We start from the raw sequence: 25,443 nt of genomic DNA, 5'->3' as shown, positions 1-25,443 counted from the left end.
TCATGCGAGTACTATTTGTACAACAATATACTGGGATTTTTTCAAATGTCTTACGATGGCTAATTGAGCCAGTAATATCACACAGGTCACTGGTGATCATGGCAACAATTCATTTGGGGTTTAATTATCATTTGATCTATTTGAAAGATAGTAGCATAACATCATAATGCCAAGATCACAGAGATGAAAATATGTAATGTTTTGGGAATGTGTTGAACATGTGGTATACAAGTGTGTATGGTATGTCTGGTCAGATACTCAATGTGTAATATCCAAATCCCTTATCCATACAATTAACAAAGTGTGCAAAATTGATTTGAAATCTGTATGCACTTAAACAGATAAAAATAAATTGCATTTGTAAAGCAACATCTAAACACAAATTTATTCAGAATGCTTTTGTATAGGGTTTATGAGGCTAAATATGGTATCTAAACCTCTTCACCAAAAATTCATAGTTGAGCATTATAGATGAACAAGTGGAGCCAGTCGGCATTAATTTTTCAAATTCTAATAATATTCAGCTCTATTTTCTTTAGAGGCAGCTGCAATCGACAATGCTCATGCTCTAATAATAAAGTCCTAGTCTGCCGTTCCTGTGCAAGAGTGTTGTTTTTCTCCCCCTCACATCATCCACCCCCATCTGTAAAGTTCTATCTCATTCAGTATAGATCTCTACTGTCTTCATCCTTAAGTGACATGGAATAATGAAACATGTGTGTGCACAGGCTGAAGGTTGAAGTTGTATTATTTCTCCAGAGAGAGAGAAGTGAATATGAAATCAATATCCATAGACATGCTCTCTCTTTCTTTCTCTGTAGCATAAATGGAATGGATATTTTTGTTATGATGTACATGTATAAGACATAGTGCAAACTTCATGGTTAAATATTTCTATATTTTAACATTTGTTATGGAAATACAGGCAGGATGTTGCTGATACAAGTACTATTCTTTGCCAAGATTGTGTATTAACTCAATCCCACTAGTTTATTTGATCTCCAATGTATATATGCCTTGAGTTTTTCTTCTCATATCGGGGTAATCCACAATGTAATAGTGAATTATTTGAAGTGCAGTGTTATCATTATATTATCAAAAATATTTTGTGAGCATTATTAGACTGTAAGTAAAGAACATCGTGAAATACATCTAGCAATCTGATATGAAATAAAGTTGAATCCAACTCTTATGACAAAGAAAATTAATAAACTTATGGACAATTCACTCCTTATTAAGTGAACAATGGCCAAATGGTTCTCACATTATGATAATGAGCCCCTGTAAATATCTACCGAATACAGTACACACTGTATATATAATTTGGCATGAAAAGAGTTTGAAATATAGTCACTATTCAGAAAATACTTCTTTTTTATATATCTTGAAAAAGACTGAAAAGGCACTAGACACTTAAGTGAAATTCAATAGGTATTTTATATTGAAATGTGAAGTGTAGGCAGTGGTGTAATATTCTATTCAGATTGTCATACAAAAAATAACTACATGTCCATGTATATTACAACAGAAGGCTAGGGTGAAACATTATTGTATTTAAGAAGTAAAATGTTTGGTACAGTTGAAAAAAAAGACAAAAATCATCAATGCCAACTTCGAACAGTATACAATACGATAGTCAGTTTAGTCACCCCTTTTCGTGGCATAGTCTCATTTAGTTAAAAATCCAGACGTGATATTGGATTTTACTGTGAAATTTTAAGTGTGTAATTAATGACAGAAAAAATTAGTGAATACAAAGAAATAATGAATTTCTTTCTCTCTCTTGTATGAAGGCATGATATTTGGATTCCTAGCCAAAAAGGTTTTTCTTCTGAGGCACTAATTTCTACTACATCAAGGTGACAATCAACATTTTAAACTAATCAATGTATCAAATATATTGTGTCTAGTTATTATGTACATCTACATGTATACATGTATCTATCTTCACACATGATCACACACAACAAACTCACATTTTTATTAATCCTTATTTACATGTACCTAGTTCATACCTATTGAAAGAATAGCATATCAGCTAATTTTAAAGCTGAACATATATTATAAGCTTTTCCATAAACTTCTGGTATGCATTTTCCTTAAAAAACCTACATTTTGTGTCACAAATTTCATGACATGTTTTGTCCAAACAGCTAGATATTAGAGCCATTCCCATCCTCAATTACTGTACTTTTTTAGAAGTGCTGTACCAGTTTTGGGTCATCTATCACATAAAAAAATGTCAGAAAGAATAGTTTTGAACTTGGGTATACATTTTATATGTTTGGTTTTGCTTCCTTATAACAAATATGAAACATTTCGTTTTCAACTGTACTACAGAAAAAAATGGATAAGCATTCTACTTTTATTTTCTTTTTTGACCAAATTAAAAATATATTTTATACAACTTTGTGCATCATTTCTTTTTTAAAAAATGGGTTATGTTCTACATGTATCTGTTTATATGTTTCCTTTCTACGTTTAAAGGCTTGTCATTATTGTAATTTTCTATTGAATTGCAAATAACTGCATGTAAGACTTTATTAGTAGTCAGATACCATTATCAATGGTGAGTTTTGCTAGAGCAATCTTGATAATATCTGGTATAATGAGAAATTAATTTCATGAAACTCTTGTATCAGCATCAGATAAGCCTTTCATTGTATTGCTGAGAATCTCCATCTTCTTGTGTCGTTGTAGTTGCAGGAGTCTGTACCTTCTCTGGAATGGATGGGGACACTTCACCTGTATCACCATCCCTAACTTCTGCAGGGCTTTCATCACCTATGACTGGCTGTTCCTCTTCAGGTTGTGATTCACTACCATTTGCCATTTCAGCTGAGTTGCTGTCATCTGGTGGCAATTGTTCCTCTGAAGACTGTGATGCAGTTCCATCTGTATCAGCAGACACCTCATCTGGCTCCTCTTGGTCACTCTTTTCTTCTGAAGCACTCAGGCTTTCCTGATCACCTCCATCATCATGATTTGTGGTAGATTCCTCAACAGCTGATGAAGACTCCTCTGCAACGTCATCTGCCTCGGCAACGACTTCATCTGGTTCGGCAACAACTTCATCTGGGACAGCACCATCCTCTGTTAGATTCTCATCTTCCATGGATTCACCTCTGGTTGATTCCTGCATAGTATCAGCTCAGGTTCTTCTGACACTACTTGTTCCGGAACTTCGTCTTCTTCCTCTTCTACCTGGGCTCCTTCTGATGGTACTTCCACAGAATCATTGTCTCCTTGATCATTCTGAACTTGTTCCTCCTCTAACCTATCTGACTCTGGGAGGTCATCCACAACCACTAGTTCTTCAGCATCATCATCTACATGCTCTCCTGGAACATCTTCATCATTTGCAGGTACAATCTCAGGCTCTTCCTCAGGCACTTCTCCAACTACTCCATTAGCATCATTTGTCTCATCGTTTGCCTTGTCTCCTCCGTTTACCTCTGGCATTTCCAGTTGTTGCCCTTCAATCACATCATTCTGTTCAACTTCTGTCTGTTTCTCGATGTCCTCTGGAATGTCAGGTCTAGGATTCTTCTTTTCATAATTTCTCATGGCAGCCATTCCTTTACTTGCAGAAAGAGCTGACGGGTATACTAAAGGATTATCTTGCAGAGCTAGCTTCTTGAGAGACTTTGCCTTTGTACAAAAGTTCTCTGGGAGTCCTTTAATCTTGTTTGATGATGCAAACACTTCGTTCAGCTTAGACATTCCTGCAAGCTCTTCAGGAAGTGTTGTTAGCTGGTTGTCATCCACCACTAAACTCTGAAGGTTGGGCATGTCCTTGATTCCTGGAGGCAAACTCTTCAGCTTGTTCTTCTTCATGGATAAATCCTGAACTGGACTCTGGAACAAAGCTGCTGGGAATTCCTCAAACAAGTTACCATCAAGCACAAGCTCCTCCAATTTCCTTAAGTAGATAATATCTCTTGGCAGAGAAGTTAGCTTGTTCTTACTGATGTTGAGGTATCGAAGATTCTCAAGATCCCCTATGACTTCTGGAAACTGTTCAAAGTTATTGTTTGACAGGTCTAGTCTCTCAAGTTTTTTAAATCTTTCTAGTTGGCTGGGCAGCTTAGATAGTTTATTTCGCTTCAGCGTCAGACCAATTGCCTTGCTGTTATTGAAGAAACCTCTTGGAAAGTCCTCGATGGGTTGGTTGAAAATCTCAATGCACTGGCCAAAATCTCCCTTGTGGTCAAGGATATTGTCATAGGTTATCTTCAAGTCCCCCATGATGGAATCTTGGAGTTCTGTCTCGTTGCTGCAATCACAAATCTGTAAATCATATGAACAGAGAATAGAAATCACAAGCTAAAATATGATGTAACATTCAATTCTTACAATATATATCAATATCAATTCATAAACATCATGATTAATAATAATAATAACTAGATTTTAATTCGTCATGTGGACGAATTAGGTGGTCTGTCCTTATTCTCGCCATCATGATCACTATCAACATGTTAATGCAGATCAAGAGATGATCATCATGACAACTGAATGTTCATTATGGTTTAATACCTGTGAAAGATGCGAGATGATAATGCGCTGTGAAAAGGGTCTCTTTAATATATGAAAATATATGTGATATGAAAAAAAGTAATTATAATCTGTTTTATCTCGCTAAATCTTAACTTTTATACCTTTTAATTGTCATAAAGGATCATGTACAAGGTGATAAAATAAAAGAAAAAAATCATCTTGTTCACCCCAGGACTCGAACCTGGGACCAGAAAGACGCTAGTCAAGTGCGTTATCCATTCAACCAAGCTATTCCCCATAGAGATTACACGTAAGCAAATTTGAGAATTACAAATCCAATTTTGCAAGCGAAAAATGGGGCATGATCCCGGCATCTGATCAAAAAATGAAGACAACATTAGCAAAAGTTTAGAATCTCAGCTACAACATATTAAAAGCTCAGGGAAAACTGACAAGAAAAAATGGAGATATGGCCCGCGAAATAGTGCAATGTAGAATCTAGTTTTGAGAAAAAGGTCATGTCCCATAGAGATTACACGCAAAATACATGTGATATGAAAAAAAATTATTATAATCTGTTTTACCTTGCTAAATTTTAACTTTTATACCTTTTAATTTTCATAAAGGATCATGTACGAGGTGGTAAAAAGAAAAAAAATCATCTTGTTCACCCCAGGACTCGAACCTGGGACCACAAAGATGCTAGTCAAGTGCGTTATCCATTCAGCCACGATATTCCCCATAGAGATTACAAGTGAGCAAATTTGAGAATTACGAATCCAATTTTGCAAGCAAAAAACGGGCATGTTCTCAACATCTGATAAAAAAATGAAGGCAACACAAGCGAAAGTTTAGAATCTCAGCTACAACATACTAAAAGCTCAGGGAAAACTGACATGAAAAATTGGAGATATGGCTCACGAAATAGAGGAATGTAGAATTTAGTTTTGAGAAAAAGTCATGTCCCATAGAGATTACACGCAAAATGAGTAAAAAAGCCTGCCTTTGTTTGCAATTTTTCAGGATGATCCGTTCATTAAAATGAAAAATAAAGGCAATAACTCAGAAAGAGTAAGACCTAAGCTACAACATATCAAAAATTGGGCAAAATTGACCAATATTCACGGAGTTAGAGCCAAATTCGGATGATTATTATGACGTCATAACAAGCAAAATGGATATTTTGACTTCCGACGCCATTTTGATGATCAATGTCATAATATAATTGAGGGTCATATGAGACAAGAAATTATATCTCTAATTCATGCTCTATCAAAACAAAAAAAAAAAAATGGGGGTACCCATTCGTTCTGAAGAGCTACAGCGGATTTTCTATCTATAGGCATATTTTTGCCCATATGGCCTACAATGTATAGTGAGAGCTCGCGCGCACATTTGCTGCAAATTTTAATGGGTGTTAATTTTGTTATTAATGGTCGTAGAAGGTTGATCAAGGTATCAAATTGCTCAGAATCAATGCAATGATATAAAAAACAGTGTTTCTGCGTTGTGTTAATGTTAAGGCGTAACGCGCGCATACGTGTGCATGCAAATTTTTGAAATGCTTAAAATGACCTTATTTGATGTAAATATGGTTGATTATTGATCCGTTATGTTGATATGATCAAATAAAGAATTTTACAAAATGGCGCGTAGATGACGTCATCATGATCAGATGACCTTGAAAAGCTTAGTATGCCGTCTCTATGATAGACTCTATATATGACAGAAAAATCAACAAAATTGATTTAGCCAATTCAGAGAAAAGTTGGCGACAAACATAGGGGTTAAGAATAAATAAATAAATAATAAAGAAAATTCTGACGAAATTAAGAGGTGATCTGTCATAGACAGACCAACTAATAATACATGTAGTGATGATATAATAATAATGGTCTTTATTAGGCATCAAAACATTTTGGCAGCCAATGGCTGAATTATAAATGTTTGTACACGGTAAGAAGATTCACATATAAATTTGACAGAACGGTATACAAAATATACAAAATACAGAATAAGTATGAAATATGATTAATCAATATACACAAGAAAGGGCGAACTCCATCCAACCTTGCAAAGACAACTAGAAAAAGGAAACATTTGATAATGATGGCAATACCAATAATAATGATAAAAATAATTATGATAATAATAATAAGAGCAAGCATAATGTAATGTAACAGACACTCATGTATGCCACTATAGATCTGTTGACATTGACTGCAGGCTACTAACAAGAGCAACTGAATGCAAACCCTACACCCTCACACATCTGAGATCTCAATAATAGTGAAAAATTTTGTTATCTTTAATACACATAACATTAATAAGTGTAAATGAACAAACATTGAATCAAATTTTATAAGTCACCTTTTTTCCACACTTGACTTCACAATCATTCGTGTTAATCGTGCATGAATATGAATGACATAGATTACAGTGGATTGCCCTTTTAACCTTGCACACCTTATGCATACAAGTAGGAGTTCTGAATGTTATCAGCTTCTGAAAGGTATTTGGGTCCACTCAGAGCTAGCAAACGAGGGGATTAAATTATGTATATGGTTCAACTCCTAAGAGTTTACACAGAGATAAAGCCATTTTGGCTTCAAAATTCTTTGGGGAGACAGGGGCAAAGGTACATGTACCCCACAGGTATTGCTTCCTAAGATACTACTGTCGTTGATCTGAATTTACAGTTAAATCTATAGAGGGTGTGACAAGTTCTTCAAAATCAAATTAAAACAAAATATTAGAGTATCTATTTTCTTTTGTCTCGAAAAATAGTGGTGATGTTAAAATAAATCCTGTTAAGTGGAGAGGCAATACCAGAAGTCCACAGAAATTACAAACATTTCAATTACCCCAAAATTAAAAAAAAATCTTATTGATAAACATGTTGACAATATGAATATTATCTGAAGAGTATGCATTTGCCCATAGACACAAAGTACTCTGTCTGTAACCCCTCCCCAAACTGTATTTTTGTATATTTTATTAGATTTCTTTTTCTCCCTACACTTACCTTTTGAAAGAGGTGAAATAAAATAAACTCTACCACATAGGTTTAGATGATGATGAAATGACTGTGTCATATAATATTGTGTAATTCCAATTAAAATTATAATAATAATCTTCTGTTAACATAAGAGGTCATTTGAAGCATATTGGTAATGATCAACAGGTATAGATCACTGCGCATGTACATGTACTCTGAGATGGGGCAGTAATAATATACCCATGTGGTAGTATAATCTCCAATCTGATAGACAGGGTAAATACCGGAATGTTTGCTGCTGGAGATAAGCAAGTAAGGTACACGCACTTTGGAACGAAGCAAAAAAAAAAAAAAAAAGATAATGTGTAGTTTATACCAAAGATTCTTTTCTCAGAGTTCTTAGATGTATGACAACTAAACTTTGGTCCATTAATGGGGTTTAAATTCTGGATTCATGTACCGGTCAGTACACCACTCTGCTTGTGAACAAAATAAGAAGCCCTGGCAAAACTTGAGTTTTTGCAATTGAATTGATTTTGTTCAAAATACTTGAAATATATTATGAGTAACCTCACCTATCTTTGAAATGAAGATTAAAGTAGAGATGGAGTGATGTTACTTGTTTGTGGAGGTAGTGTTCCCATGCATGGAAATTTTTTATTCAATTCAATATGTAAAGGCTCATGAAACTAGACTGTGTAAGCCATTTTATAAAAATATTACAACATTAAAATAAGGAGACATTCACATTGCCCATATGAACCCATTTTTAGTTTTAAAAAGGTTAGCACTGTGACACTAACAAAGGAGGAATACAAGTACATGTACTCCTGCCACAATTAGTCACCATAAATTTCTGATAATGATATGTACAAGTACATGAGAACCTTGAATAATGACTACATGTGCAGTTCAGCTGACAAGTTGAAAATAAACATATCTATAAATTCACCGTCAAAGTCAAACTCAAATAACCCACATCATAGAGAGAGACGGAAGAAGGAGATGGGGGGTAATAATTTTATTTTCATATTATTCAAAGCACTACTGTCACAGCTTTAGTGGTCTTTTGCCATGGAAACGGCTTGCATCATTTAAGCTCCATGGTAACCTTTTCTCACATTGATACATCTAATTTTCACCCTCTTTTTAATTCCAAGATAATCAAATTACACAAGGAAGACCACTTTCAACCATTTCTTATCATTATTTGATTTCATATTCTTCTCTCTTTTAGTAATTGCTGGGGGGTAACAATAATATTAAGAGAGAGAAAAAAGAAAAAAATTCCAATGGAAGTAATTCTTGGAAAGTTGTGCCTAGGTAGCATCTTGACATAATTCATAGATGGTCTCAACATTTGCATGTACTGTCAGTGTCAGTCATGAATGATTCACTATTCAATAATTGACACTGATTTTGATAGCAGAAGTTATTTTTATTACTTGATACCAAACCAAGTACATACTGACTATTAGTGAATCACTAATAGTCAGTATATGTACTTGGTTTGGAATCAACAAAATAACTTCTGCTATCAAAATCAGTTTCAAATTATTGAATCAAATATATATCATATTAACCTCTGTGAATGAGTTTACATTAAGGATGCACTGTGTAAGTATATACATGTATGGCAAGCTTTAGCATTATGCATATTATGAAGGATGTGAAAATTATACACGAATGTAACATGTAGATGTTCAAAGTTCATAGCATAAAAACATGTGTCAGACTATATTTATGCATACATGCATCAGAAATATGATTGTCTGTCCAGCGTAAAATCCTTCTTCAACAAACAGATGCACAGTTTGCTATTCACCGGTGTACAGTGAGTGACTAAGTAAATATCAGATCAGTGGGAAAATAGAATTATAGTCAATATCTCTTTTAGATTACTGTCTTATGTACTTGGGGGCAGCCCTAGATTATAATTCATTAACCGAATTATCGCTTCCGCAGTCTTGGTAGGCAAAGGTAGAGTCAACAGAACCTGTTCATGGTACAATTCCAACGTGACTGTGCCTGTTTGTATCAAGCTGGCATAGAGGGATTCTAGATTGTTCTACGTACTGTATGTATTATGTACCATATGTATCTGACTGCCCACTTCACGAATAAAGATATAATACAAGTTGTGGTAACGATCTCATAAATGAGTTCAAACAGAATCCAATAAAATTACCACCCAAGCGTTTTACATGCCAGATGGCTCTGGAAGAAAATGTGTAATTGCTGAGAAATTATAAAAATAAGCATGGAATTCTATCAAATGTAGGGTATCTTTCCAAGCACTGTGAATACACTGTCCAACAAATGCTTTTCTGTGTTTTTAGTGATCATCAGATTTATTGGTTTTGAGCTATTAGATTTCATGAATTCACAAAGATAAGTTTACATGAATGTACTGGTAAGATAATATTGCGGCAATCAACCTTGATTCAAAAGACTTTCTCATGAAATTATTGTTTGCTGCAACTACTTTCTCTTACCTTAACATATTTTTATTGGTGGTGTTTTTAATTTGTCACCCTTTTATTACCACTTATTCTTGATTCCGAGCAAAAATTAAATGATTTCAAACAGAGTTCCAGAATTCTCCATGAGATGTAATCAAGGAAAATATTAAAGTTTATAAAGTTGCCTACATCCAAGCTATTTCATCAAGCAAAACTGTTTTACACTATCCCGTTCCACTGCTTATATTTCACTCCTATTCAAAGAATTCAATATATACAATGAATGCTTTGCTTAGATCGTATTCTTGTATTGTCACCATGTTTGCACAATGTGCCCTTCAGATGTGTGACTGCTGGTGACTAGACTGAATACAATATTGTGAAAAATAAGAAGACAGGAATGGTGATATCCCAATGCACTGTTCTTTCTTTATTTAACTTCATTTAGATTGTTAATTTCAGTTCTGGGCATGAACTAAAATCAAACTTTGTGAGCAACACTGTCTACATTAATGTCGATTCTGCCTTGATTTGCAAGTCTACTGTGATTTGATACTGTCACTTGTATTTTTTCATCAGTTCTTTTTAAAGAGTTTAATATACATTTTTTATTATCATAGCAGACAAAATCCTTAGAATTTCTTACTATCCCCAATTATGAAGTTTTCATCTGATTTTCACCTGACCTGACGTTTTTCTTGCAAGTTGCCATCTTGAATGACGACATTATCGTTATTATCGTTATATGTCGCGATTGAAAACTAGTATCGTTTGTCTTCGTGTAGTGTATTGTATCGTATTATTGTTTTTGTATATTGCCTTGAAGGTGTGCTGGTGGAATGCAATATCGATATCACATTCGTAAATTGTTGACGCCCTCTCTGTTCGTTTGTAAATATTTCATAGTTTGGCTGCCATTTTGATCATTTTTCCTGTGTCCTACCCAACTAAACATCGGTAAAGTATAATTTTAATGCATTTTCATCTCTATCGTTTAAAGTATTTTCATGATGAATAATCATGTTTTCTTAGTTTGTAGTTTATAAATCCTTAGAGTGTAAATTCGATGTGAAAAATATATACTTTGGACTGTGGATTAAAAGTGTGGGTGTGATAACAAATGCGAGCCCACACGGACACTTTACCGTCGGTGAATAAGGATTACAGTAAAATGTCAGAAATTGTTCAATAAATCCCCAGAAATGACGGTTATTCCTGTCTAGTGTTTAATAGTACAGTTGTCAGATAGAATGGGGAATTGCACTTAGCCAACAGTGAACCACGCCCCCTTTTAAAACTCACTTTTAATTTACCGTCTCGCAATACTCGTTCCTACCCCCCCCCCCTGTATTCGGGCTGGATATGGAATCACAAACTAATTAATATTTGAATAATTAATCAATTTATATATCTGCAATACTTTTTCTATTATATTTGAAATAACGTATACGGCATTTTGTTTTGTGTATGTAATCCCCGGGGGGCACTCAGTGTATAATGCATAGTGTGTATGTGACGCGGAGGGGACCCCCATTTTTACACTCAAATTTTTGTTCCGAGGCATAGCATTTTTGTTTTGTTGAGAAAAAGAACAATGAAAGCCGCTCCAAGGCATAGCATTTTCTTCTTATCGAGAAAAAAGAGAGAAATCCGCTCCAAAACATCGCATATTTTTTTGTTACGTACCGTATCGATCTGCTACAATGAGCTGCAATTTTGGTGAAAAGCGGCCGCAACGCTCACACGGCAGAGGTTGCGCTAGCTGTATGACCGTTCCAAAGGGATGCATACACACTCACATGCTGGCGATCCGTTCCAAGGACCCCAATTTTCACAAACATTTGTTGTTCCGAAGCCCGTTCCGAGGACCCTCCTTTTTACAATAAACCCGCTCCAAGGCCCCCGTTTTTTGTCTCGCCCGCGGCACACCCCCACCACTTTTTGGTCGAGTGCCCCCCCACCGGGATGTAATCCCACGGTATTCGTATTGTAAGTCTATTTCATTCTGTCTATGCATGTGCATATGTATTTGTAATTTTTGTAAACCCGATATGAAATGAATTTCCTACACAGGACAATAAATACATTCAATTCACTCGTACACCATGTACACGGCCATGATCGCATCTTGGTACTGCTGATTGGTTGTAACAACACCCTCTTCGCAAAACAAGCAACTCGACGATAATCAAATCATGAACCTCGCAGTTTCTTGTCTCGTAAAAACACAAGATCACCCAAAACAGAGAGAAAAGTAACTTACCAATCAGACTGACCGCGGGTGTGGATGATAAAATGTTAAAATCTGTAATATGACCAAAAATTATCTTCTGGCGATCGATATCTCGAATTCTTTCGAAAAACGCGCTGGTCTTCTAAACCACGGTAACCGACCTCGACCGTCCACCGTGCAAGTGGCAGGCGATGATATCAAATATGTGTATGAGGCGTGCACCTGTTGATTTATTTTTCATGCTTCGGCCGTACGGACCGCTACCGTACGTACAAAGTTATGTATTACTACCGTCAGTGGAATTGGCGCCTCACCTTATGCTCGTGGCGCCACCATTGTGGTAAATGTGGTAGAAGGGTGGTTTGTGTTCTTGTTAGTTTTCAATTGAAAAGTAAAACGCTGTCAAGCTCTCTGGTTACTTTTTGTGATTTAGATAACAAAGTATGACTTCTACGAAATGTACATGAAGAAAACACCTAGTTTAGTAAGCCAATCATATGACAACCCCTAGTTTTTATAGTCATTTTCATTAACAACCTGAATTGAGATTCCAAATAATTCTTGATAGGCTGTATATGTGGTAATTAATCCCTTCTTCTAATTGTGTTGGTTTCTTCTTTGTTGTCTATTTTTTACCTACTATTTCCTCTTCCGCTTCTCCTTCCCTTTTTCTTCTTTCACTTGTTCCATTCATCTATTTTTTTTTCGGTTGCTCATTTCTCAAGTTCTTCTTCCTTGGCGTTTAGTTTTAACAGCACTTCTCATTTTTATTCTCCCTATCGTCTTTTCTGTCTCCCCTATGACTACTTTAATATGTTCCATTCATGGAGCTGACCATCATCATCAGTTTGGATGTTTGTCATGTTATGACCATGAGCATATATCAGCCTGAAGAGAAAAGCCCTTTTCAAACTATCGCATCAAAGACTAGTCAACTTTATAAATTAATGAAAATCCAGTGCGCCCCCCCGTTCCAGTCACCAGCATCTTGTCATTTTATCAATAAATGTATAAAAGCTAACAAAATCACCTAGGGCTGATATTCTTTAAGACGTCATTCAAGACTATAATGCTGTCAATTATTGTCTCCGTAGGATGTAAATTGTCGCAGTCATAAGTAATCCTATCAATTCATATACAATTTCACATTATAATAAACAGTAATATTTCATTTGCTTAAAATGGTTTTTAATAAAGGACTGTCAAGTCATGTTCAAGATCAGAGCTTATTTTCGATTTGCTGTTGGTTAATTTCCAACATTTTCTAAATATGCTTGAGATTCTCATAGCAGGCATATAGTATGTACATCAATAACATTTTTTCTCTTTTTTTTTTCATTTCTACAGTCAAAGAAATATGAAGGTTTCTTGTATGGGTATTGATGTGCTTTTACAATTAACCTTTATCAATAAAAAGTGGAAATCTGTATAGTATAACAAAATCTGATCACAGTATTTCAAAGTGAAATCCAAAATCTGAAGTACTAAATAGTAATCTGAAATTTTCTTTCTTTTTTATAGTTTATATACTTATAGTCAGGTCAATATGTGATTTTTTGAAAGTTTTTAAAGTTAAAGCCAGTGTAGGATTTTTTTTCTATTATATATCATAGACTAATAAAATGAAATTGAATTGAAGTGTACATATGCTTTGAACCTGGGCCCATTTCATGAAATAATGTAACTACAGTTTATACTCTGCCACTATAAGCCAGTTCATGGTTAGCTCATGATCAACTTTTCTCAAATGATCTTTGTGACTTTTCATTAGGATAAGCATTATCATTTTCAAATGTAGATGTTGCGTAAGCTTTACCGGTAGAGTATTCTAAGAACAAAAGGCAATGTATAGACCAGGTGACTAGAATAGTACATCAGGGATACAGTTCGGAAATCTGTTTTATTGTCTGCCTTTGGCACATTTGACTTTTGTTTAGGCTACTGTCAGATACCAGTGATTATGAAGGCTCTATTACTATTCAGTTTGGATGTGATAAAATGAATATTTTAAAAGGAATACATGAATAATCATCAAATCACAAATGCCTATGTCAGTGAATTTGAAAGCCACCTTCATGGTTTATCTCCAATGACCCTTTTCTGCTCGTGCGCAGTTTACAACCATGAACAGGCTTATTGTTTGTACACAACATAGTAATTGGGCTTAATCAAACCAAGGTTTCCATGCTACTTGACACTATGGCAAAGTTACCACAATGCACAACATGTTAATGAAATGGGTACCAAATTTCACAAATCCAATTATAACTAGTTAGGCATTTTTTAATTGTTCCAGGAATCTTGTCGCGTAATTAAATGACATCTCTACTGTATGGAAATCGAAACCAAAGTAGTGAAATAAAGCAAACTTTGAGACTCAGCACATAAAGGTTTTACAAGGACACACATTTTAATCTCCTCTCTACATGGACATATTGAGCAATATTGCACTTGGTAGAAAAGGAATATTTAATGCGGTTAGTTCAGTAACAATACTAAAGACTGAGTATAAATGACATATAACAATGAATGGTAGGAATCAAATTACATATCGTCGGCATTCATCCGAAAACCGTATCAGTCAATTTTGGTTTAAAAAAAACGATTTTGAGATTTTGAAGAAAATGAAAGTACAAGACCTTTATCTTATTCATAAATGAATTTCTAGGCAGCAATTTATTTAGTGTCTGAGATATGTAAGGATTTTAACGGCGAGGCCATGCAAATTGTTGATAAAACGCAGAAATCCCTTACGAGACATGTACAGTAGCAAAGCAAACAACAGCTGCACGCAATTGATATGCAAATTCAGTCAGTCACACTGTCATATCGGTACCGCATTGACTTTGCACGTGAAAAAGCGATACGTTTTGATTGACCGTGTGCATTGAAATCGAAGTCAGGGTTGTTGTATTGCCTATGGCATTTTTGTACAGGGAAATTCTAAACCACTCAGGCCAACATTACAAACATGCAGCTCTCTTGCGATATTTTCTCTGATTCTTGGTTATATGTAAAAAAAATACCAATGTCAAGAAATCGTCTTAGTCTTTCCAATGTATTTTTCTAGCAATTAATATGTTATACGGCTGAGGAACTAAGTGTGAAAATTACAGTAAACTTTGAAGTTGATTTTCTCTAAAATTGGGTTTACACCGTCGTTTCACACAAACGAGGGTGCAGCTCCCCCTCAGTCTTCTTACGCATCATAGCCCAGTCTATTTAGGGTTAAACTGCTTGATACTCCATAAATCATAAATACATGTACGCTCACGCTATAGTCACGCCAACGACACAGATCATGTCAGCCACTATGGCTGATTAACCTAGACGTAAAATGTTCCAAGGTAATTGGTTATATACCAGCTTGGCGTTTACCAGCAAAAAATGCTGTCCTGCCGAGTTCCTACAGGAGTTACCACAGCAGAAACAGATACCAAACCGACGAATGATATGTCATTGGTAATAACGTAAAAGCTTTGATCAATCTGGAGTCGGTTCCCCAGTGGGACTGTGGCATCAAAGAATGGAAGCCAAATATATTAAAACAAAAAATAGCGCAAACCATAATGGAAAAGTGATAGCAAATTTGAGGTGCTGCATAACTTGAGAAAACCATTCTTTGGAAAATCACTAAACTCATAAACGTTAAGGAAATATTTTCAGTTCTAAATAGAATTATGGCCTCCAGGGATGAGAAGATAAATATATAACAATAATGGTTTACACCAGTAAGTAAAATTGACCAGAAAGTAATCATTTAGTATTGATCAAAGAGTTACACTCTCACATAGTATAGCCTACATATTTAACTATTTTTTAAATACTATATAAAAAAAAAATACATGTAAAGGATAAATCATAACACAAATGCATAGGTAAATTCTTCCAGGTAATTATCATCGATAAATTATAATACTTCTATGCTCATGTAAATAGAAATTAATACATGAAACAATAAAAAGAATTGTAAGCAACTTGTTTTGGTGTTCCTTTTAGAACATCAAAACATACTGTCAACAATTCAATTCCACAAAATATACTTTGAATGATAAAGGAAAGAAAACAAGTTACAAAGAGCACTAAACTAATAATTACAAAGTTTGCAAATACTGGACATACTATACACAAAATCTGAAGAAAACTTTCAGTGGTAAAAAGACTAAATATTCAAGATTAGTAGGAAGGGACACCATAGAATACTACCATTTCATAGCAAATTCTAATTATAATATCATACATACTTTGGAATGTTACACACTCTGTTATAAGCATAATTCTTTCATAGCAAACATGCTTTGCTTTACAATATAAAGATAGCATATACACATACATGCATGACAGTCTATTTCATTTTGTTCATAAATAGTAATCATGCACAAACAATTTACACACAATTTATCAAATCAAAATGAAAATTTTTAGCATTAGATAATGATTATCAAACTCCCATTCTATTCTAGAATGAAATCATATTAAACATTAAGCTTTCTGCATTGGAGTGCATAACAGCTGGAATATGATTTAACAAACATACTGAGAACATCAACATGACCCATTATACATTATAAAGATGAAAAAGAATGTGAAAAGCTGAGTAACAGTATGAAGATATATTCAGTTTCAAACCTGTAAAAATAATTATATCTATCTATGCCTAATGAAAATGCATATTGAATAGGATCAATCCAACACTTTTTCAGCTAAAAAAAAATCTTTCCAAATGAATCTCTACAAGGGATTATTGTTGTAGCAATACAATGAGGGATGTATACAGTATGTGTAGTATATTTAGCAAACCACTGAAGGCAGGAAATTATCAGAAAGATAATTGAGGTATAATTCAAAGTCCTGTAGAAACGATATACCACATTATACATGACAAAATAACACATCATCTATGCAAAACTTCAATAGGCAAATTAATCTAGTTTGATATCACATTCTGCATATATTCGTAATGTTGTAGGTAGTGGAATTTCCTCTTGACTCCCTATTGTACAAAAAAATTATTGTTTCAGCCAATCTTGATTTTATTTTTCTTGTCTCGTATTCCATTGGAATTTTTTTTTAAAGTAAATAATGCATTTTCATTATCTGCTCATGTATTTCAAGCGATAACAAATATCTGGGATGAAAATGAACTGATGTAATGCAATAAGGTAACAAAATGATAATTAAAATATGTAAAAAAAAATTATTAAGGAGATGAAATACTATCAACAACAAGCTGAGGAAAGAGTTGATACTGGGAATATTACATTGTTATATAAAGAAGTATGATATATCATTCCTATTGCTGTATAAATGCAAGTATAAATAGATAGCATAGACATCTGTGTGAGTATCTAATCCTGTTGATATTTTACAATTTCTTGATTATACGTTGTACCAAATAGCACATGTCAATAAGATTATGAATATGAAGTTATAAATATCTGAAAATCCATCTTTCCATTCTATGAACAACATAGACATACATTTCTTGCAAACACTGAACATATGATCTAATTTCATTGAATTAATTTCCTACATATCTTGCCTCTTACGTTTTTTCATAGCTGTAGATGCAGCCTAGGATAACCGAAAGGATAAGGCGCTATGTAAACCAAACTTTGGATTGGATTGGTTGGATTTGGTATGGATTGTTTTAATGATACATAACACTGTGGAATTAGTTTTTTTAATCCATATAGCTATAATCATTTAAGAAACAATAGGCAAAATCTGCACTTCTGTTGATGGATGCAATATTGGGTTATTTAAAGAGCAACAGAATGTTGATGACATTTTACAAATATTTCTGCACACTACCTTTATATCATAAATTTGGGTTTGGCTTTCATGTGCAAAACTTGCAATAAACATTCAAGTAGAATGGCATTCATTAGCAGAAGATTTCAATGCTGGAAACATGAATTTTGAATATCAAAACTATTGTGAAAATTACCACTTTTAAGTTGGAACGTACGCTTTCACACAAGTGAAGCGAATCTGGCTTTGAAATTGAACACAAAATATCTATTCCCACACAATACCAATGCATCATCCTAACTTAGCATAAGAATGAAATCAGAGTGATATTCGTCATGCAAGGGAACCGATCACTTTCATAATTCATTTGTTTTCAACTTTATTTCAAAAACATTTTATGATAATACATAACAGGCAAGATTTTTTTCCTTGCAGGAGATCATTTTCGCACATGCAGATCCTTTCCTATACCCTTGCACATAACTTTGACTCTCCCAAAATGAAATATCTGACAAAAGAAGACTAAATAGATAAAGGAAAGACTGTAATGGCTCTTCTGAGAGTTCCTTTGACTAATTCTGTACATTTTTTTTTGTCATACTTTCAAAACAGAAAGAAATTGTTTTACATTACTGATTACAAGATGAAATGTTCCAAGTACATCAATTATACTTGCAAGTTCTTTCAAAGAGTGATAAGAAGACAGGTTTTAATCTTTCTCACATTATTGACAAACTCATGCACATTAAACTTCTATAAATAGATGTATTTCATATTTTCTTGTAACGTGGTTGAAAATCTGGAATGAACATTTCTTTTTTAAGTATACAAGCTGCTTCTATCTAGTGGTCATACTCAGCACTATTCTACACCTCGGCAGGGTCTAGGCTGTCCATAATGGTGCCCTTTTAATTACCCACAGCGGCACATTTTCTGTTTGTATCATCTCTCTTCCCCTCTAGATATTATTCTTCCAATCTCTCTTTCTTGACCGCAGATGGCATGAATGATGTATCTACAGGAAGTAATCTTTATGACATCTCTAACCTGAATAGTGAAAGAAAGCAAACAAAAAGAGATGAATTACAAATTTGTTTAACTCTTCATGCGTTATGTTCGCATTATTGCACATCCGTAGGCGTGTTTCGTTCGCATTTTTTGCACACCCACATAGACGTCCCCTGTCCCATTGTTTTTTTAACAATTACATGTCCCGGAGCGTGCCTAGCTACAATGTATAGCCTGGCGTTTGTGTATACCGTATATGTGTACCGATTGATCGATCGCGCGTGCGACATTAGTTTAGCCTTTGACGGATTACCGCAGTTACAGAATCGTTGAGTTTTCCTTGAAAATTAGTACTTATATCGCGTTTATTTTATTTAAAAAATCAATACATCCTGATCCCAGCCAGGAAGTTCATTGAAAAAGGAGAGGAGAAAATCAATAAAACCCTCCTCACAAACAATACCATGGCCAGGTTTATTGTTAGGAGTCTGTGACTCGTGGCACGAATGTGAATGAGACCCTTTCAATGGAGTACAGTACCTTGACCAGGCAAAAATTTACTCTCTTTTATTTTCCACTATATATGGGCTATTTTTATAACATTATGATTTTGCTATCAATACAAAGCTTATGTAATGAACAGTCCAAGTGGATAAATAAAAATCATGCCACTAACACAAGAACCAAAGTAAAAGGGGGGCTAAATTTTGTTGGAAGTATTAGGAGAAAGCATTTAGAAAATGTAATTTACTATACATTTTTCCATAATTCATCCAATAAATTTATATACAATAAGAAAGCCCAGGAAACACTCTACAAGTTTGCTACACAACATTTTCTTTAAAAATGATCAGATAAAAAGTTATGGCACTCTAGATAACAGAGTGTATTATACTGCGTAGAGGGGATCACTGCTAAAATAATGCAACACACAGGGGGTTTACAGGTGAACGCATGAAGAGTTAATTCTAGCTGGTTTCATTGTACATGGATAAATCCTACTTAGTTTGCAGCTGAAATGTAGTTTTTAAAAGCTATTTGTGTAATTTCAATTTGTCTACAATATATATTTTATTTTGTTTCATTGACACTTTTTTTAAATTTAATCTCATTCATAATGAAATTAGGAAAGAAGAAACCTAATAAAAAATGCCTATGATTAAAAGCAACTAATGTATCTTTTTCAATAAGTTTGAATCATTTCTTTTCATGAAAATCATACAACTATTGCTGATGAAACGCACGATAGGAGATTGTTTTACGATAGGAATTATCAGTAGTTTTATCCAACAACGTCTGTGTTTTTCTGCCAGATACGAAAGAAACATTCAAATACCTGTGTTCCTCAGCTGATCAAGAAAGTTGTCATACGTGACACATTGTCAGATGGCAAATATTGATGTAACAATCTCCTGGTGTAACTTACCCTCCCTCTTCCTCCATCAGCGCCAGGAACTTGGGTACTCTGTAGGATGGTTCTGTCTGTCTGACAATCTCCAAGAGGACTAGGAGCTTCTTGATACCAATCAGTAGGGATTTGCCTTGGGTCTTGGTCCTGATCCTGTCCCTTTCCTCAGGTGTGAAGGCTTTCAGCTCCTGATACAGTGATGAGATGAAAAATGTTATAAAAATAATCTATACGCTAACAATATTGTGAAGGCTTTCAGCTCCTGATACAGTGATGAGATGAAAAATGTTATAAAAATAATTTATACGCTAACAATATTGTGAAGGCTTTCAGCTCCTGATACAGTGATGAGATGAAAAATGTTATAAAAATAATCTATACGCTATTAATATTTTTTAACCAATTCATATCATAAAGCTCTGATATCTTTCATTGTTTAGAGGGCAATAAATAAAGGAAATAGACATTTATCAATGTAAAATACAAGTATTAGGTCAAAAATAAAAGTAACAAAATAAGACTACCTTAAAACAATATTTACATGCTCATAAGCCAATGCAATTTCTTGCTTCTTTGGAAAATCAGACTGATTCTTCTTATTGTTGAGAAGGAGCATTTCATGTTCTTTATAAACTTACACACTGCGTCTCCATAAAATTTCATAATGGCAAGTGAAACAGGATCTTCAATCACTTTTTAGCTAATGAAATCTGCAAATGTCTATCAACGTCAACATACATTAAAAAATTTCAGAGAATTTCTGGTCACAGTTTTTGTAATTAGATGATGAAAAAAGGTTTGCAATTATATAAAATACAATAACATTTTGTCATAAAAATGTCAGGACCTTTGATCATCCAATTTCACCCAACCATTCATAGTCTGGCTGGCTTTACAAAAAGCTTATGGAACACCAGGGCCCCGTAACACAATGGTTTATAGCGATTAACTGCTAAATGAAATGGCCTTCAAGATCTTTCGCTCAGTAGACTGACGAGGAACCGATCAGATTTATTCTTTCAAATCAGCAATCAATCGCTTTGATACCTTTGCATACAGGGCCCAGGTGTATAACATACAGTAGACAATGTAAGATGGTATATCCTACCTCTAATACTTTGACAATGTGATCACTTGTAGTAAGACTGTGTACTCTGATCTGGGTATTGAAGATATCAGTCATCTTCATCTCTTCTAGTACATCATGGCTGCTTGTAGTACCAATGATAAGGAGCTTACGACCCTGGGGATTTCAATAACGAATCATTAAAGATAAATGCCACTTGTGATGATTTAAAAATGAGTTCCTACAGAATCAAATGAATTACCACCCAAGTGTCTGTAAATATCAATAAAAAAAATGTGCCAAACAATTCTGTAGGAAATAGTGTAATGGCTGGAAAATTAGCAAAATAAGCGTGACATTCAAGTGATCTGTTGGGTCTTTTTCCAAGCAATAATAATGATATGCTGTCTCACATGTGCCTACATGTGTTGGCTATTTTCGTTGTGACCATTTTTCAGCTTAGATCAGTTTACAGACTTTCATGAAATCATTGTTTACTACAACTACTTTCAGTTTACAGACTACTTTCATTTCGCAAATGTGATACCTTGGTATCCTTTTCAAAATCATCAAAGCCATTAGGAGCAGCATAGTTCAAAATCATATTAGTCAAGGTGACCATATCATTTATGCAAAACACAGAAAATCATACAAACTACAAAACATTAAAGTGAAATGCAGTTAATGTCTGTAAAATGGTATTAAAAGAAATGATCTCATTTAATGATTTAAAAAAAGTATATTTGGATAGAATGCTCATTGGTTGTAGCTACATGGTCTCAAATGCTATTAGTATCTATGATACAGTATTAAAAGAAATTATTTTATTAATTTATCATGTTGTCATATATATTCATAATTTTTACATTTCATATATTCATTACACAATGTAAATATTCAAATTCAATCATTGTCAAAATCAATCACAGACAGGGTACAACATGAAGTGAAATTTATCTTTACCTTCGGTGGGGCTTTCTTCAAGAGTACTAGGAGAGCTTGCAATACCAGATTTGAGAAACGAGGTCCAATGGGAACATAATCTGAAACAAGTATGTAAGTGATAAATTAGGTAAATAATAATGAAATACTAAGAACAAGTATTCAAGTTATAAATCAGACATAAGATATTCATACACTTTTTACAAATTTAAGAAAATTGAAACAGAATATAAACAGTGGTTGAAATCATCTACAAATTCATATTTACTGAATTTGGTTGGAACTGCAAATAATATGCTCTTAAACAGCAAGCATTCATGCGGAATTTCTTCAAAGTAATTGTGTCATATCTTGCCAAGATATGCAATGTTTTAGTCTAGATATAAGTGCTTGGAAGTCAATTAATAGTACCTCTGTGCTAATATGAGTTGATATATTGCGATAGCTGTAAACTTACCAAGCAATCTTTCAATGTCATCTACCACCACACAACTGACCTGAGACTTGTATGCATCCTCAAAGATCTGAAGAAAGACATTAATTATAATAACAATACTACTACTAATAATAATATATCACTCGCATCAGGGAAGCCAACCTTGTAATAAGTATTGCAGAATTTAGAGGAATGAAAAAATAATATATATACAGAGATGCCAACTTTTGGAAATCAGAATTAGGGAGGATTTGCAACCGCCACCAAATTATGTGTGCAAAGTGCACATCTACAGAGATGCCAACTTTTGGAAATCAGAATTAGGGAGGATTTGCAACCGCCACCAAATTATGTGCGCATAGTGCACATCTCGAGCGCTCTGCGCTCGACCCTTGCGGCCGGGGTCCAGGTCCAAGCTCTGGGTTTCTAGATGCTCTCTGGTGCAATCTGACCCTTATTTTGGGGCATTTCACATGTTTTGAAATAAACATTGTTCCCACTTTTTTAACATTAAAAATATCAAATATGCATTTTCACATGTAAATAAAAAATGAGGGGACAAAAGAAGTACCTGTTCAACAACAATAATAAGGATGAATTATCACTATCGGCTATAGGCAGGTTATGTTCCACTATAAATCCAGTAAAGAAAAGCTCAGCGCTGGTCCCTTGCTTGGTGAAATAAAGACAACAGGGTACTTGTGGAGCTCGAAGATCTTGTCATCGCAATGTCCGTAGGCCTATGCCATTTGCTCCCGAACGAAAGTGCTTCCGAATTATCATCACGACCTCCCTGCTAAACAAATGTCCACGCTGCAAATTGCACAAAAAGCATGGTAAATTCCTCTTTCCGACTTCCGAACACACAGGTACTGGAGACTGTATTCAGTCTTATACTTCTGAGACCATTTCTTGGTCTTCTTTTGTTGATTTTCCGCCATTTCGTGTCAATATCAACCCATCAATACGCCAAAATCACACACCGATATTCCACCGCACGACTCCACAAATCCAGTGGCCGCGAGCGCACACGCCTTGCGAAGCTAGCCGGGCCTACCGGCCTGGTGCACAGTGGATTCCTGTTGGGCATATCACATGCACCAGCTTTTCGCTGCTCCTTATTTGTCTACTTTTCACACAGAATTTAGTAGCAGCGAACGTAATGGAGTTACTACATGCTAAAGTTAGCAGACGATACATGTCCTTCCAATCCAATTTGATCAATGCAAAAAATCGTAATTTTGAGAGGATAAGGATGGTAATCGTAAGGGCGGGAGTTAGGATGAATTTTCGGGAGCCTCCCGATGAAATCGGGAGGGTTGGCATCTCTGTATATATCTATGTGGGTAGTATTGTCAAATTTTCCGTAAACAATTTTCTGAAAACAAAGCATCTTTTAAACATGCGGTATATTACTAGACAGTGTAGAAATACTGAAAAATCCACTAATTTGCTGCAAGCTTCATGTACTGCACACATAAATTTGCTCAAACACTTAAGATTATTCAATATCTTGAATGATAAGGCATCTGAATAGCAATCCTTCACAGTTATTCAGTGTACATTTACTACAATATTGCTCCTCTGACATGAAAAGAAAATATAAAACTACCAGTGATTGTTTTCACTTTTCCACAATAGGAGAAAGAAAAGAAAGAAAGAAAGTTACAATCAATGAAAGAATTGTGGTGGGAATAGTAACTAACTTTCTTTATGGCTTGACATTTTGCTGATTCTGAGAATCCAACCATGTCTTCTGGTGAACAGATCTTTATGAATGGGAAGCCAGACTCCAATGCAAGCTTGGCTGCTAAAGCTGTCTTTCCACTACCAGCCCTTCCTGTTCAAATTGAAAGGAAACCCAACTAAATAATGACATATTTTACATGAAACATGTTCCGTAGATAAACACTGACATTAACAAGAGTATTAAAAAAAAGCTTGGTCTAACACAGTGTTCAACTAAAGTTAATGAGATTTGACACACATCCCTCACAGAAGATGGTACATTTTTAGTATTTCTGCAACTCTTACTGTCATAAGAATGATGATATATGTATTTTCGAGTCCAAAGTCCAAGTCCAAAATTATAGTAATCATAATCATAACAGAACAGACAGTTGTCACAATCAATTACCCATACTAAAACCAGAGGTAAAAACTCTGACAACTTAATCTCTTGCAGAACATACTTCATGCCTGAAACATTTTTACTTCAAATTGAATGAAAATAAACATTAGAATTGGGGTCAAACAGGCAATAACATAATGTACCTCATTTTACTAGTATGCTTCTGCTCAAGCATAAAACTTCTCATACCAGCAATGTGAAAGTGGGTTTGTCACCACTGCTTCAGGGCATGCAAGCGGTCAATCTTGGACAATTGTTTTCAAATCCTACCTGACATGAGCATACTGGCCAGTGGTACCCGGTCGCTGGCCTTGGTCTGCTTGACCACAAGCTCTCCGTCGGCCAACACCCTCTGGACGGATTCTCCCCAGTCAATGATCCCATTCAAGATAAACTTGTCAAAATTTTCACTACTCACACCAAAAGCCTGATGAAAAAAAAGAGTGGAATCAAGTTAGAAGAGATCCAGGTTATATTCTAGCACTACAACAGCAAACCAGGCTTA

At 34.7% G+C, this 25,443-nt stretch overlaps 1 protein-coding gene and 1 pseudogene across 2 annotated transcripts in view; both read right to left on the bottom strand.

The window, feature by feature from the left end:
- On the bottom strand, nt 1-12,420 carry LOC121426045 (annotated as a pseudogene).
- Nucleotides 12,421-14,578: 2,158 nt separating this feature from the next.
- Nucleotides 14,579-25,443, bottom strand: part of LOC121426032 (vesicle-fusing ATPase-like) — a 43,242-nt gene continuing 32,377 nt past the window's right edge. For both annotated transcript variants that reach the window (XM_041622164.1, XM_041622171.1), the window contains exons 19-25: nt 25,209-25,365; nt 24,514-24,647; nt 22,829-22,895; nt 22,393-22,472; nt 21,472-21,606; nt 20,382-20,551; nt 14,579-18,994 (exon numbers count right to left, since the gene is read on the bottom strand). In XM_041622164.1, coding sequence (XP_041478098.1) covers nt 18,979-18,994; nt 20,382-20,551; nt 21,472-21,606; nt 22,393-22,472; nt 22,829-22,895; nt 24,514-24,647; nt 25,209-25,365 — 759 coding nt within the window. In that variant the 3' untranslated portion in view covers nt 14,579-18,978. The remainder of the gene's footprint in view (nt 18,995-20,381; nt 20,552-21,471; nt 21,607-22,392; nt 22,473-22,828; nt 22,896-24,513; nt 24,648-25,208; nt 25,366-25,443) is intronic.

This window comes from Lytechinus variegatus, chromosome 1 (assembly GCF_018143015.1).
Source record: "Lytechinus variegatus isolate NC3 chromosome 1, Lvar_3.0, whole genome shotgun sequence".
Lineage (NCBI taxonomy): Eukaryota > Metazoa > Echinodermata > Echinoidea > Temnopleuroida > Toxopneustidae > Lytechinus > Lytechinus variegatus.
Note: the sequence above shows the minus strand (reverse complement) of the source record. Positions and strands in the feature narration are given on the sequence as shown.